Here is a 13248-nt window from a genome sequence, read left to right as displayed (position 1 = left end):
TCCACCAATTAAAAAACAAAAGCTATTTGGACAGGCTCCAGATCTGTCTGTTTTCTATTTGCCTTTGATGGTGGCACAATGGACTATTGGGTAGGAAAGCTGCCCTTTGTGATGCAATATCAGAAAGGAGGGACCATGAATATTTCTCTGTTATTCCTTTTTTTTTTTTTAATATATATTTTATTGATTTTCACAGAGAGGAAGAGAGAGAGATAGAGAGTTAGAAACATCGATCATCTGCCTCCTGCACATCCCATTGGGGATGTGCCTGCAACCAATGTATATGCCCTTGAAGGGAGTCAAACCTGGGGCCTTTCAGTCCACAGACTGACGCTCTATCCACTGAGCCATACCAGTTTTGGCTGGGTCTGTTATTCTTGCAATGTCTAAGATACCTCTTTCCTGGGTTGCCAAGATATTCAGTAAGATTATAAGCCAATTTATTAAGTAGGGCTTCTTTTTATTTTCAAAGACTTCAAAGGAATCTCCTAGTTCTGGGGGCCTCAGTTTTGACAAACAGATGCTTTGCCTTTCCATATTATTTATGAATAGTTAGTCATAAATCTTTAAATGTGTTTCTTCAGAGATATTTGTTTTGCCCCATTCAGTTTGGCTCAGTGGATAGAGCATCGGCCTGAGGACTGAAGGGTCGCAGGTTTGATTCCGGTCATACCTTGTACCTCGGTTGCAGGCTTGATCCCTGGACCAGGGCATATGCAGGCCGCAACCAGTCAATGTGTCTTGTTCACATCGATTTTTCTCTCTCTGTATCTCCCCCTTCATTCCACTCTCTCTAAAAATCAATGTAAAAAATATAATCAGATAAGGATTAACAGCAACAACAAAAACATATGTTGAGAGTTTCCTACTATTTCACACAATGCCAGGCACTAGAAATAGACAGTACCTGCTTCTGTACTTGAGTTCTGAGTGGCAAACACAGCATGTCCTTGAGTATGAAGGAGGGAGTGAACTTCAAGTAGCATTTGAGCTGGAACTTGAAGGAAAGATAAGATTCTTTGTGGATATAGGAGGGCAGGCAATTCAAGACAAAGGGATCAGGATGGGGGAAGGCACAGAGGCAGGCAAAAGAGGATATTACGTGTCCAAAAACAAAATCATGCAGGGTATAGAGTTGGAGGCATGGGAAGGGTAGGTGGAGAAGAGGGTGGGAGGGCTTTGGATAGCCTTCAAACATGTTTGAACTCTTTTCGGTAGGCAATGAGAAGTCTCAAAAGTTCTTAAGGCCAGGGATGGTATGATCAGCTTTTAGAGAGCTCTCTTCTCCCCATTATGAAGGAAGGATTGGAAAATAGAGAGCCTGCACACAGGGAGGTGTTTAGAGGTGCTGGGGACAGGAAAACTAATATTTATTTAGGATCTGCAATGTGACAGACATAGGGCTAGACTCTTCACATGTTATTATACTTAGTGTTCATTGTACATATATGGGGTGGAAATTATGATTCTCATTTAAGAGACGAGGCTAAATAACTTGCCCAAGATCACCCAGGTAGGTGGTAAATGGAGTTGAGCTTTGATTCTGTTCTCATTTCAAAGCTTCTGTTCTTTTTCCTTCCACCAAAAGGGACGATGAGGGTTTGTTATGCCAGCGGCAATGCTAAGGAAGCATCCTCCTCCCTCCCCACAGAAGACTCCTCATTTAGTTGCACCTCATTTGGAAGCTTCTCCATCCACTTCATCATTCTAATTGCTTTAATATGACAAATTGACCAATTACTAGCAGGTTCTTTATAACCATAGTGGAATTAGTTGCTCGGTTCAATCAAGCAACTGAAAAGTAACTGATTTGCAATGACTCAATTTATCAAAGTGTTCAGAATGGTTGGTGTGCACAGACATGACTTACATTAGCATTAGACAAATGTGTGCAATAGCACGCAAAGGGGATAGCTCGCTATTCACAGATGACTTCTGAACGGAAAGGATTCTAATCCTAGCTCTATCTATAATCCAGTAGACAGGGCAGAGCTTTGAGTGCCAAAAGATCTTCTAGAAAACCTTCTGTTTTGTTTTGCTGATAAAGGAATGGAAGCCCAGAAAGCATAAGGGAATTGCCAAGATCTCCCAGCCAGAAAGCAACAGAGGTTGGACTTGAACTATCTGCATTGCTCTGATGCCAGGTCCTAGAGAACGTTCCCACTGTGCCTACTGCGCTGTGACACTGAGCAAGTCATTCAGCCTTTTGTATCCTCATTTTCTTTGTCTACCACATGAGAGGATTGGTAGGTGTATCAGTTAGCTTTTACCATGTAAGACATCACCCAAAACTTAGTAGCTTAAAATAAACAATTTATGCAGCTTGTGATCCTGTAGTTTGTTCTTTCTGGTCAGCATTGGAACAGCAGATCTCTCTCATGCTTCTATGATCAGTTGGTGAGTCCAGGATGGCCAACTATAGCCTTACTATTAGTTCTATTGGTTGATAGGCCATTGCCTGGGGATTGGTTCTTCATCAGCTGGGGTACTCCCATTCTCCTCCATTGTGCTATTCCTCCATTTCCTCTTCCAGCAGGCTTGCTCAGGCTTGTACACATGGTGATCTCAGGGTTCAGGGCATAGAAAGGAAGAGCAAACCCCAAAGAGCATATTCTTTGGAAACCTTTACTATGCCCTATTTGCTGTTCTTTCATTGGTTACATGGAAGTTACATGGTATGGTAGGCAGCTTCAGAAATGGCTCCCAATGGTTCCCCTCTCATGGTGTACTCACCTCCCATCGTGGGAGAGCTGAACCTAGAGACTTGTTTCTAATGAATAAAATATGCCCCAAACGATGGGGCATCACTTCTGATATTAGGTTATAAAAGACTGACATTCTCTCTGACTCTTTTCATGTGCTTGCTCTGGTAAAGCAAGCTGCCACGTGTGAATTGCCCTGGGGAGAGGTCCACGTGAAAGGGAACAACAACCACTGAGGAATTGAGAATCAGCCTAACAGTTCCTTGGAGACTGAATCTGCCAGCAACCCTCAGCGAGTGAGCTTGGAAGCAGACCCTTCCCAGTTGAACCTTTAGATGAGAACGCAACCTTTGAAGCAGAGGACTTAGGTAGGTCATGCCTCGATTTCTGACCCATCAAAACTGCATTGTTTTAATTTGGGAGTGGTGTGTTAAACAATACAACGAATACACATAGCTAACTCAGAGTCAGCGTGGAAGGAAATGATGTAAGGGTGTGGTTACAGGAAGGGTAATTATAGAAAGTATTCCCTTGTATTTGCAAACAGTTTACCACAGATGAACTTTCCCCCTAGCCTTTGAAGTTTGAGATGGAGTACTTTTCACCACTTCCACAATTATTTATTCTCTGTGGTAAATAATGGGGACAGATGATGAATAAGACAGAGACCAGGTTCCTGTCCTCAAGAGCTTACAGTTTGTGGCAGGGGAAAGGACATAGGGAAAGACATTAGCTCAATAATTTCTTCTTCAATGATTCATTTAAAGTTACAAGCGATATGAAGCGTGAGTGTATATGCAGTATTTTTCCGTGAATAAGATGCCCCCAGATTAAGAAATCAATATTTTAAATATTTTGCTGGTTTTCCTCTTAAGGCCTTCTTCTTTTTTGGCATCTTAAGGAGTTGTTCTTCCTGTTTTCTCCACTGTCTGGTCATATTCAGTGGGAGGAGATCCAAATTGTCTCTCTGCAGTTCTATTTCTATGCTCTTTTGCATAGCTGATTGTATTCAGTCTGCATTTTGCAGAGTAAGACAATTGCTTACCATTATTTATCTTTTTTATTTTTTGACATCTTTATGGGCTCAGAACGTTCCAGTCCCTGTTGCATCTGGGCACTTTCCATCTCCACCTCCACCTCCAATTAAGTCATCAGCTGATGTCAGTAACAATAAGGCTGTGATTGGAGGAAGCCTGTTTGACAAGGTATGGGCAGCTACGAACCTGTGCAGCTCCCTCCTGGGCTGACTTTCGTGTATAAGACGCCCCTGAATTTTCAGTCTAACAATTTTTGAGAAGAAAAAAAATACAGGAAAAATACAATAATAGTCTAGGTTGATCAAAGAAAGCTTTTTTTTTTTTTTTTTTTACACCACTTTAATTTACTTGTCATTGAAATATAAGCCAGAGGAGGCATTTCTGTTCCTTTAACGTGGCAATGGTGGTGGCAGCCTTTCTTTAAATCCATGAGGTGTTTCCAAGGTTACTTTTCCAGGTCCAGACAGGCTCCAACTCATGGTGGAGAGAAGGTGCTCTAGGCTGCTTCCCGTGGATTGTTTCCCTACTTGCCAGCGTTGCCTATATTTGGCACAGTCAAAGGCCACAGATGGAGACGGGCTCAATAAGATAGTAGCCATAAATAAAAACTCTGAATGTCACAAGTTGTACTTTGAGGAGGTAGGTAAGTGAGAAAGAAGGGGAAGGGGAAAATTCCAGACAGAAGGAATGAGATTCTTAAAGGGGAGCTAGAGAGGCAGTCAGCAGCTATGGGACAAGTTCATATTTATGATCAAATTGTATCCTATTATGTGGCAATAATATTGTGGGTTATGGTTTTTTAAAGTTCCGTTAGAGGTAAATACTAAAATATTTATGGATGGTGTCTGAGATTTGCTTCAAAATAATCCAGTGGCAGGATGGGGGTCAGGAGTAGGTGGAGCTATAAATGAAACAAGATTTTCCAAATGAGTTCATGTTCATTGAAACCTAGTGATCAGTACTGGGGTGGGGGTGGGGGGGGCAGGGGTGAGGGGAGGGTATTATAATAGTTTCTCTAATTTTGTATGTGCTTAAAAATTTAAAAACTTGTAGCCGGACCACATCTCCTGAAGGTTGTGTGTGTTCATGTTTGAGGTCACAGCACATTTATCTCTTCCTGCTGCACTACAGATAGTAAAGGTTAGTGACATCATGGGTCAAGGGGATGGGGTGAGTTTTATATGACAGCAAGGTAAAGGTGTCTCAGATTCAAATCACGTGGCTAACATAAAATAGAGTATTTGTGTAATTTCCCTTACCTATTGGCTAAGGTGCTATATTGCATTATTTTTCATGATCACTTTTCACTACCTGAGATGGTATCATATATGATTTTATATATAGTAGAATCATATAAGGTGGTTCACTCAAGAGTAAGAGCCAGTGAAAGGATCCTGTTCAAATATTAGTTACTGGAATACTGAAAGAATTCTGTTATAAGGTATTATATAATACTAGAGGCCCAGTGCAGGAAATCGTGCACTCATAGCTCACTGCTGCTTGCCACCGCTTACTGCCCCACCAACCCACCGCCTCGAGCTGTGAGCCGCCCCACCCGCTGCTGCAAGCCGCTGTTTGCGAGTGGGAGTGGGGTGTTGGGGAGGGACCAAGAGGTGGTCAATGCAACTCATGGCGAATAGTCGAGTGGTCATTCTGGTTGTTACACTTATGGTCCCTGGCCTTTTATTATATATGATGAACAGAATTAGAATGAGTTTATGAGTTAAAGAAGATGAAAAATAAGATAGTAGAGATGGGAATCCCCGTTTGAAAAATTCTGGGTCAGCTTGCTTCAGCAATAAGATATTATGGATTTATTTGATTAAGTTTTCCTTTGACTTAAGTTATTTTGAGGTGGGTCAGACTGTGAAATTAACAGCAGGGATGGATAGATTTTATGAGTCAGGGGATTTTATGAGATCTTAGGATTTTTTTCAGGAGGGGGCACCTGACACTGATGTTGAAGAGATGATGCTTCATGTTTATAACTGTTTCAATGTTAGGCTATTGGGGGAACCGTATTTTGAGATTTTGATTCAGCTCTTTCTTTCAAATAATTTTGCCATCAAATTGAGTCTTTCCCCAACCCCGAATAATGACTTCACTAGAATCAGATACATGCAAATTATATTTCCCCTCTTAAGCCAAGGTTACATAAAAGGGAAAATTATGAAAAATTGCTTATAGAAGCAAGGATTCTCAGTGCTTAAAGATGAATTTGGTTATTTCAAAACCATGGTAAGTCTCCTTGTCAGTGTAAAATAGTAAAGAAATAAAGTAATGGGGAAAGCGAACCTGGGCATAAACATGTTCTCACACAGCATTTGTGCTAAAAGCTTTGTGGTTGTTGTTCCCTGGACCTTGGCAATTATAGGCACTTTCCTCTGCTTTGAAAAAGGTTCACAAATGAGAGGAGGTTTCTCCCTCCCCTCCCCCTTTTCTGCTCAGGCAGCCAGCGTTTGGCTTTGTTGCAGGGAAACACTAATTCCCAACCACTCCCCAGGAGCAAATGGTTTGTTTTCTCTTCACTGCATTCAGCCCGGGGTGGGTTCTCACAGGCCAGACTGGCATAGGAAATCTATTTGGAGCAGCCTGTCCCCAGGAGGGAAGAAGGCAAGATGATTGTGTGGGGGAGCTGCAGCCACCATCCAGCCAGTCACACCCGCAGGCGAGGGCGGGCCTTCACATGCAAAAAGGCACACACAGAGCCCAGGGCAAACACAAGTCCTATTTGTGTGCCAACACCCACATGTACCACACACATTAACCTCCACCCCATACACCGATATGCCAGGCACACGCACCACGCAGCCACACACATACCACACACCATATCTATCCATACACACCATGTACACACATATGCAACTATGCACATCCTACACATACCACATACACTCTTACACACACACCCACCACCCACATGACACATTCGTCATAAACACATGTATATACACACCTCATCACACACACTCCACATAAGTCACATGCACCACACACATTACACACATACCCACACCCACAGACCATGTAACATGTATTCACTTAACAACCCATCCAACTACACACATGCTCACCAAACTCCACGCAAAGATCACACATACACACACACATCCCATCCACACCAAACTACACACACACACACACACACACACACACACACACACACATTTTACATTCCAGTTCTGTGCACCACAAATGCAACACACACACACACACTCCATAGTATCAAAGGCACCCAGCTCTTGGTTACTTTTCCGCTCAGCAAGGCCTGGACTACTGCAGCCCGAGGCGGGTGAATCCGGGTTATTGCAGGCGGGCGCCAGGCGCGGTGCGGGACTGGGGTTTCCCGCGTGCGTGCGGGGCCTGGTGGCCCTCTGGGCAGGGAGAGGGGGGGGGTCGTGCACAGGGCCGCAGGCAGGTCCTCGGAGAGTGCGTGGGTGCGGGGAGGTGCGCGCGCCCCGGAGGGGCTGCGCCCAGATAACCCGGGAGGTGTGTGCGTGGGAGACACAAGGCGCGCGTGGGGAGAGGCTGTGTGTGTGTGTGTGTGTGTGTGTGTGTGTGTGTGTGTGAGAGAGAGAGAGAGAGAAAGAGAGAGAGAGAGAGAGAGAGAGAGAGAGAGAGAGAGAGAACCTTGCTTGCGGATGCGCAGGGACCAGCGCACTGAGAGTACGGATGGGCGTGTCCTCGGGGCGCGCAGCCCTCCGAGGGGTGTGGGTGCCAGTCCTCGAGACGACCCAGATCGGAGGGAAGTGCGCGTGGGAAGGGTGCGTGTAAACTGGCGTGCGTGTGGAAACCAAGCCGCCAGGGCGCGCGCGTGTGTATGTGTTTGTGTGTGTGTATAACGGTCCTTCCTCGGAGTGGGTGTGTGGCGGGGACTCGCTGCGGCCGGAGGGCGCGCCGACGCCCGCGTCCCCGTGCGGGGGTGTGTGTGTGAGGGGCCGGGCTCGCGCGGCGTGCCCCCTGGACGGCGCGCGCGCGCGCGTGTGTCTGTGTGCGCGTGCGCGGGGGGCGCGCCGCGGCGCTGGGCGGGCGGCGGCGGCAGGCCCAGCCCCCCGGTCGGTCGCAGAGCCCGGGGCGGCTCCTCGGCGGCGAGCTGGGACCGCCGCGCTCCCGCCGCCGCCGCTGCCGCGCGCTGGCGTGATTCCCGGGCCGCGCCGCGCCCTCCCGCGCCGCAGCCGCCTCGGCTCCCGGTCCGCCCAGACGCCGCTGCTCCCGGGCGAGCTCTCGGCCTCGGCTCCGCGGAGGGAGAGGAGATGAGGGCGGCGGCGGCGGCGCCCGAGCGGGGCTGGAAGAGCGAGAAAGTGGACGAGGCGCAGGCCTTGGCGCGGAGTTGCGCCGCCCGCAGACCCGACTTTCAGCCGTGCGACGGGCTGTCCATCTGTGCCACGCACAGCCACGGCAAGTGCTTCAAGCTTCACTGGTGCTGCCACCTGGGATGGTGTCACTGTAAGTGCGGCGGCGTCCCGCCTCGCGCCGCGGTCCGGGCGTCCGGGGTCGGGGCCGGGGCCGGGGCCGGGGCGGGGGCCGCGGGGGGCTGCGCTCGGCCGGCTGCTCTGCCGCAGGCGGGGCCGCCCCGGGCTCCGGGCGGGCGGGCGGGCGGCAGCTGCCCTCCGCTGGGCGACTCCGGGCGGCGCTGCCGTGGCAACGAGCTGAAATTCCCCGTGGGGAGCCCAGCTGTAGCCACTTCTGCAAAAGGGGATCTCCCCGTCCCAGGAAAACTGGAAGCTATTCTTTCTTTTTCTTTTCTTAAACAACAACAACAACAACAACAACAACAACAACAACAAAAACCCCCGAAAAGACCAGGCAGTGTGTTGAGAAATGGTCGAGAGCCTTCGGAGTGGATGGCAACCGGACAGGAAAGCTTCCCCCCCCCCCCCCCCCCAAGACTAGTGGTTAAAGATGCCTCTTTCTTTCTCACTTTTGTCTTTCCGGGTAGTTCGTTAAAAAGAAAGAGCCTTTGGAAATCGAATTGTAGCGCATGTATTGCATCCAGCTGAGAAAGCGCCACAGGGTGAGGGAATGCTTCCAAGAAGTTAATATTGACAGTTTGGAAGGGTGAGCTCCTTCAATAGCCAGCTGCAGCATAGAGAGAGCTGTTTTAAAATTTCCGAGTAAAATGAATGAAAGTCATCTTAAATAATCTTACCCATTTATGAAAGCCAGGACTAAACGATCGAGGCCTTTTTCTCTATGTTTATCCTGCATGGGGTTTTGAAAAACGGATTAAACTTAAGTAGTCATTTAATTAGAATCTCACAATTTGATTAGTTCACGGAATTTGTCCTGCTATCCCCGATGAATGATTTCTTATTAGAAATATATTGCAAACTTAATTTCTACATAACCTTATAATAGAGGGTTTTAGAATGCCTATGTAAGTAAGACACAAATTCTTGAAGTGATTTTAAGTTAAAATTTTTTTCTTGTTGGTTAGAGAAAAAATGGCTCCCAACAGGAGATGCAGTAGATAATAAATCCTTATTTACGTTAATGGAACAAAATGGAATGTTTTTAAATGAGTTTGTGGCTTAAAGGACAGATAGTTCTTACATTTGTTTCAGAGTGATACAGTCTTACATTTATTGAACAGTATTGATTTTTTGTGTTCCGTGTTCTGATGGGTATGTTTCTTCCTCGGTCTCATTATTCCTACTGCTCTCAGATCCATTCCCAGTTATAAAGCTTCGCTTTAGGGTGGGACAGGGTACAAAGTTGGAAGTAGCAACTGCAGGAAATGAGTGATGCTGAAGTACACACGTCGGAGGAATCTGGTGGGAGTCCGTTTCCCTGGGGAAGTGTGGAAGGGTAGTGCAGAAATTGGGAAATGCCAAAGATGCCCCGGCCAGCGCTTGTCTTATTTCAGCATTCTCCCTCTAAGTGCACCATTAGCGATCAGAAGCTTGTAGTTTTCTCAGGCGGCTGCTTCCTTCATTAGAGAGCTGTGGCTCTTTGAATACTACTCTTCCTTATATGGAGCTGAAGTTGGTTACTTTCTAATTTCTTTCCATTGCTCCTGTTTCTGCCTTATGAAATCACATAGAGCAATCCAATCCTTTTTCAGAGCATGGCTGTTTCAGCTCTTTAGAGACACACACACACACACACACACACACACACACCAATTTCGCACCGGCATAGACTATTTTCTCTCTGTATCCCAAGCCACTGTCATAATGTCTGTACTGACATCGGTTTGAAATTCACGTTTGTTGAACGACTGAGTGAAGGTAGCCATTGTTTTCTTCTGAAGGCATCATGTTGTCCTGTGTATAAATCTGTTCCCTTTTGTCTTTCCTTTTATGGAGTAGTGTCCAGGCTCATAAGCATCCTGATGGTTCTTTTCTGAATATGTGCCCGTAAGGTTAAGATCCTTTGAAGACTGTGACCCCTAAAAAGGCGCACACTATCCAGCTGTGGTCTGATCAGTCCAGAGGTGAGCAGGGCTCCTGTCTCCCATGCTTGAGATACTACTGCTGCAGCAACGTGCGCCACATTAGCCTTTCTGATATCCACATCCTATGGAGCTTGCTGCCCTCAGATGGATGTAAAACTTGCGGTCAGCCAAACCATTGTTTGTTTGTTTTACACATGTGGCGATTAAATCACGGCACTTGTCCACTTCACAGTTGTATGTATTGCTTGGACACAGGTATTAATTGACCTCTTAGGTATTTTTCACTATTAGATTTCATTTTATTTACAGGGAGCCATTTGTCTGGCTTATTATTGTGTTTTTAGATCCTGGCTTTTTTTGTAATATATATTATGAGCCCCTAGGTTTAAAGTCAACTGCACATTGGATGCCAACAGTAGTATAGCAATCTTCTACATACTCATTTAAGGTATTGATCAAATTGTTGAACAGGAGAAGGGCCAGGGTTTGAGTCCTGAAGCTTGTCAGTCGACGTGCCCTTCGGGTGGAGAGCAGTTCTTTAAGGAACACTTGTTATGTTCATTCAAACAATTGCCTGGCTACATAGTTGTACTGTTAGCCATCTTATGTTTACCTTATCCCTATGGGTATAATAAGAATCTGGTCAAATACCTTGTTGAAATCCGACCTACACACCATTTTTACTGCTTTTTGATGCATGGTCTATCTATAAATACCTTTAAAAAATGAAAGGAAATTAGATTAGTGTAATTCAGGTTGGTTCCACAAATGCTTACCAGTTTCTTTGCTAAGCTACTGGAAGCTATTTTTTAAGTCAATAAACTGAATTTAGAAAAAGATTGTATACTTGGATTGTTGTTGGCAGTTCTTTCCACTAGAGAGAGAGAGAGAGAGAGAGAGAGAGAGAGAGGGGCCTACGTTTATTTGCTCTTTTCCAGTCTTTGGAACCCTCTGAGTTTCCATGCTTTTTCACTGGCAGTGATTCGGTGATTGCATTCGCAGTGCACTTTGTTTCATTTAAAGCACCAAGATATTCCATTACAGTCTCCTCACCTGTACTGGGCAGGGCATCAATCCTCCCACCTCACCCCCCCCCCCTTTTTTTTTATCCAAATGTAATTTTACTTGAAAAGAAGTAGAAGATATATATTTATTTTTTTTTTTGGCATTCACAAACATTACATCAGTCCTACGCATAATTCCTTTAATTCTGTTGAACATGTATTGAGTACCTTCTCTTTGTGAGACATTGCTATGGACATTAGGAATACAACTATGAATATTGCTGGATCTCACCCTTTAAACAGACTATAAGGGCATAATTCATGCTGTATTTATTTTTGTATTGCTTTTAAATCACAAATGATATGGGTGAGACAACTTATCAGCTTGTTCACCTGAAATCAGAAAATGCTGAAATGAGATTACCTTGATGCTTAGGAAATTCAGAACAAACAAAGGAAGTTTACTAGTAGTTTTATATGGTTGATGTTAAGCTTGTGAAATTCATAAACTTATGAAACAGAAAAGGCTGAAAATATATGAGTTCATAAAAAACATAAATTTATAGATTTGGTATATATTTATAGATTCAGTGCTTAATGTATGATTAAAGGAAATCATTCATGTATTTGGATAATAACAAATTTTTAAGGACCATGTCTGGAAGGAAAAAGTGTAATATGCTGTGTTTGGTCACTGTCAAAGATAATTATTGATTCTGAATCTGTAACTTTATTTTTTTCCCTACTAAGGAGTGGTATTGTGTTGAATTAATCAGTGAAGTTTTCCAAGAGGAATTTTCTAAATATATGTTTTTTAAAAATTTTTATTTCGGAGAGAGGAAGGGAGAGGGAGAGATAGAAACTAAATGATGAAAGAGAATCATTGATCAGCTGCCTACTGCACACCCTCCACTGGGGACCAGGCATGTGCCCTGACCCAGAATTGAAACAGGGACCTCCTGATTCATGGGTTGATGCTCAACCACTAAGTAACACTGCTCCTGGTCAGGCCAAAGAGGAGTTTTGAGAGAGAAAAAGACATGGCTTGGTCAATGAAGAGAGATGGGAGAGAATAAGTCATATGAGATATTGTAGATTTTTGTGGCTTGAGTAGATAGAATATTTACTATCTAGGAATAAGAAATTGGATTGTTGAGATGTGAGTATAAGGTTATAAACAGGAAAGGTGGGGAAATCAGGAATTTCATTTTATAGAGACCTTGCTATCATAGTGATAACATGGATAGTAGGGGAATGAAACTAGCAAAGGATACTATTTTGGTATTAGTGTAAAAAGTAGATTGAAATTCATCTATCAAGATCCATATAATAGAAAAGATTAGATTTGGATTGGGGGGTGGGGTCAGGACTTGTATAATAGAATTCTGAGTTATGCGTCTTGGTTGGATGGTGGTGACATTTATACACTAACAACAAAATACTGGTGATGAACTAGGTTTGTTGATCCTGAATCCTGAATCCAGTTTGGATCATAAATTCAGGAAAACCATGGATCTAGTTTTGGATCTATGGAGTTTAACTTGCCTTGTCATCACACGGTGATGTCCGTAGGCAGTTGGCTATAGCGGTCTAGAACTCAGAGGCGAGGTCTGCACCAGAGGTAATATGGAAGTCATTTACCTATTTATAGATTGCAGTGTTAGCCTTGAGGAAGCATGAGATCCACCGAGGGAGAGACTATAGTATAAGAAATGAAGAAAGCCGAAACCGGTTTGGCTCAGTGGTAGAGCATTGGTCTGCGGACTGAAGGGTCCCGGGTTCGATTCCAGTCAAGGGCATGTACATTGGTTGTGGGCACATCCCAGGTGGGGGGTGTGCAGGAGGCAGCTGGTCGATGTTTCTCTCTCATCGACATTTCTGGCTCTCTATCTCTCTCCCTTCCTTCTCTCTGTAAAATATCAATAAAATATATTAAAAAAAAAAAAAGAAATGAAGAAAATACTTAGCTTTCCCGTTATGGCACTGACATTCAGAGTCTGGCTATAGGAGAATGAGCTGGCAGTAGAGTCCAAGATGAGATGGCCAGAGAATTAAAAATCTGAAAAGTATCATATTGCAGAAGCCAAGGGAAATTAATATTTTAA

The 13248-nt window shown here is 44.6% G+C and overlaps 1 protein-coding gene across 2 annotated transcripts in view; it reads left to right on the top strand.

The window, feature by feature from the left end:
- Positions 1 to 7760: 7760 nt before the first annotated feature.
- The window catches only part of CUNH3orf70 (chromosome unknown C3orf70 homolog), a 48011-nt gene continuing 42523 nt past the window's right edge, over positions 7761 to 13248 (top strand). Inside the window, exon 1 of one of the 2 annotated variants that reach the window (XM_045583760.1) lies at positions 7761 to 8188. In XM_045583760.1, the coding sequence (XP_045439716.1) occupies positions 7996 to 8188 (193 nt within the window). In that variant the 5' untranslated portion in view covers positions 7761 to 7995. The remainder of the gene's footprint in view (positions 8189 to 13248) is intronic. The other variant, XM_036443995.2, reaches the window with a different exon arrangement.

This window comes from Pipistrellus kuhlii, unplaced genomic scaffold (assembly GCF_014108245.1).
Source record: "Pipistrellus kuhlii isolate mPipKuh1 unplaced genomic scaffold, mPipKuh1.p scaffold_m20_p_2, whole genome shotgun sequence".
NCBI lineage: Eukaryota > Metazoa > Chordata > Mammalia > Chiroptera > Vespertilionidae > Pipistrellus > Pipistrellus kuhlii.
Note: the sequence above shows the minus strand (reverse complement) of the source record. Positions and strands in the feature narration are given on the sequence as shown.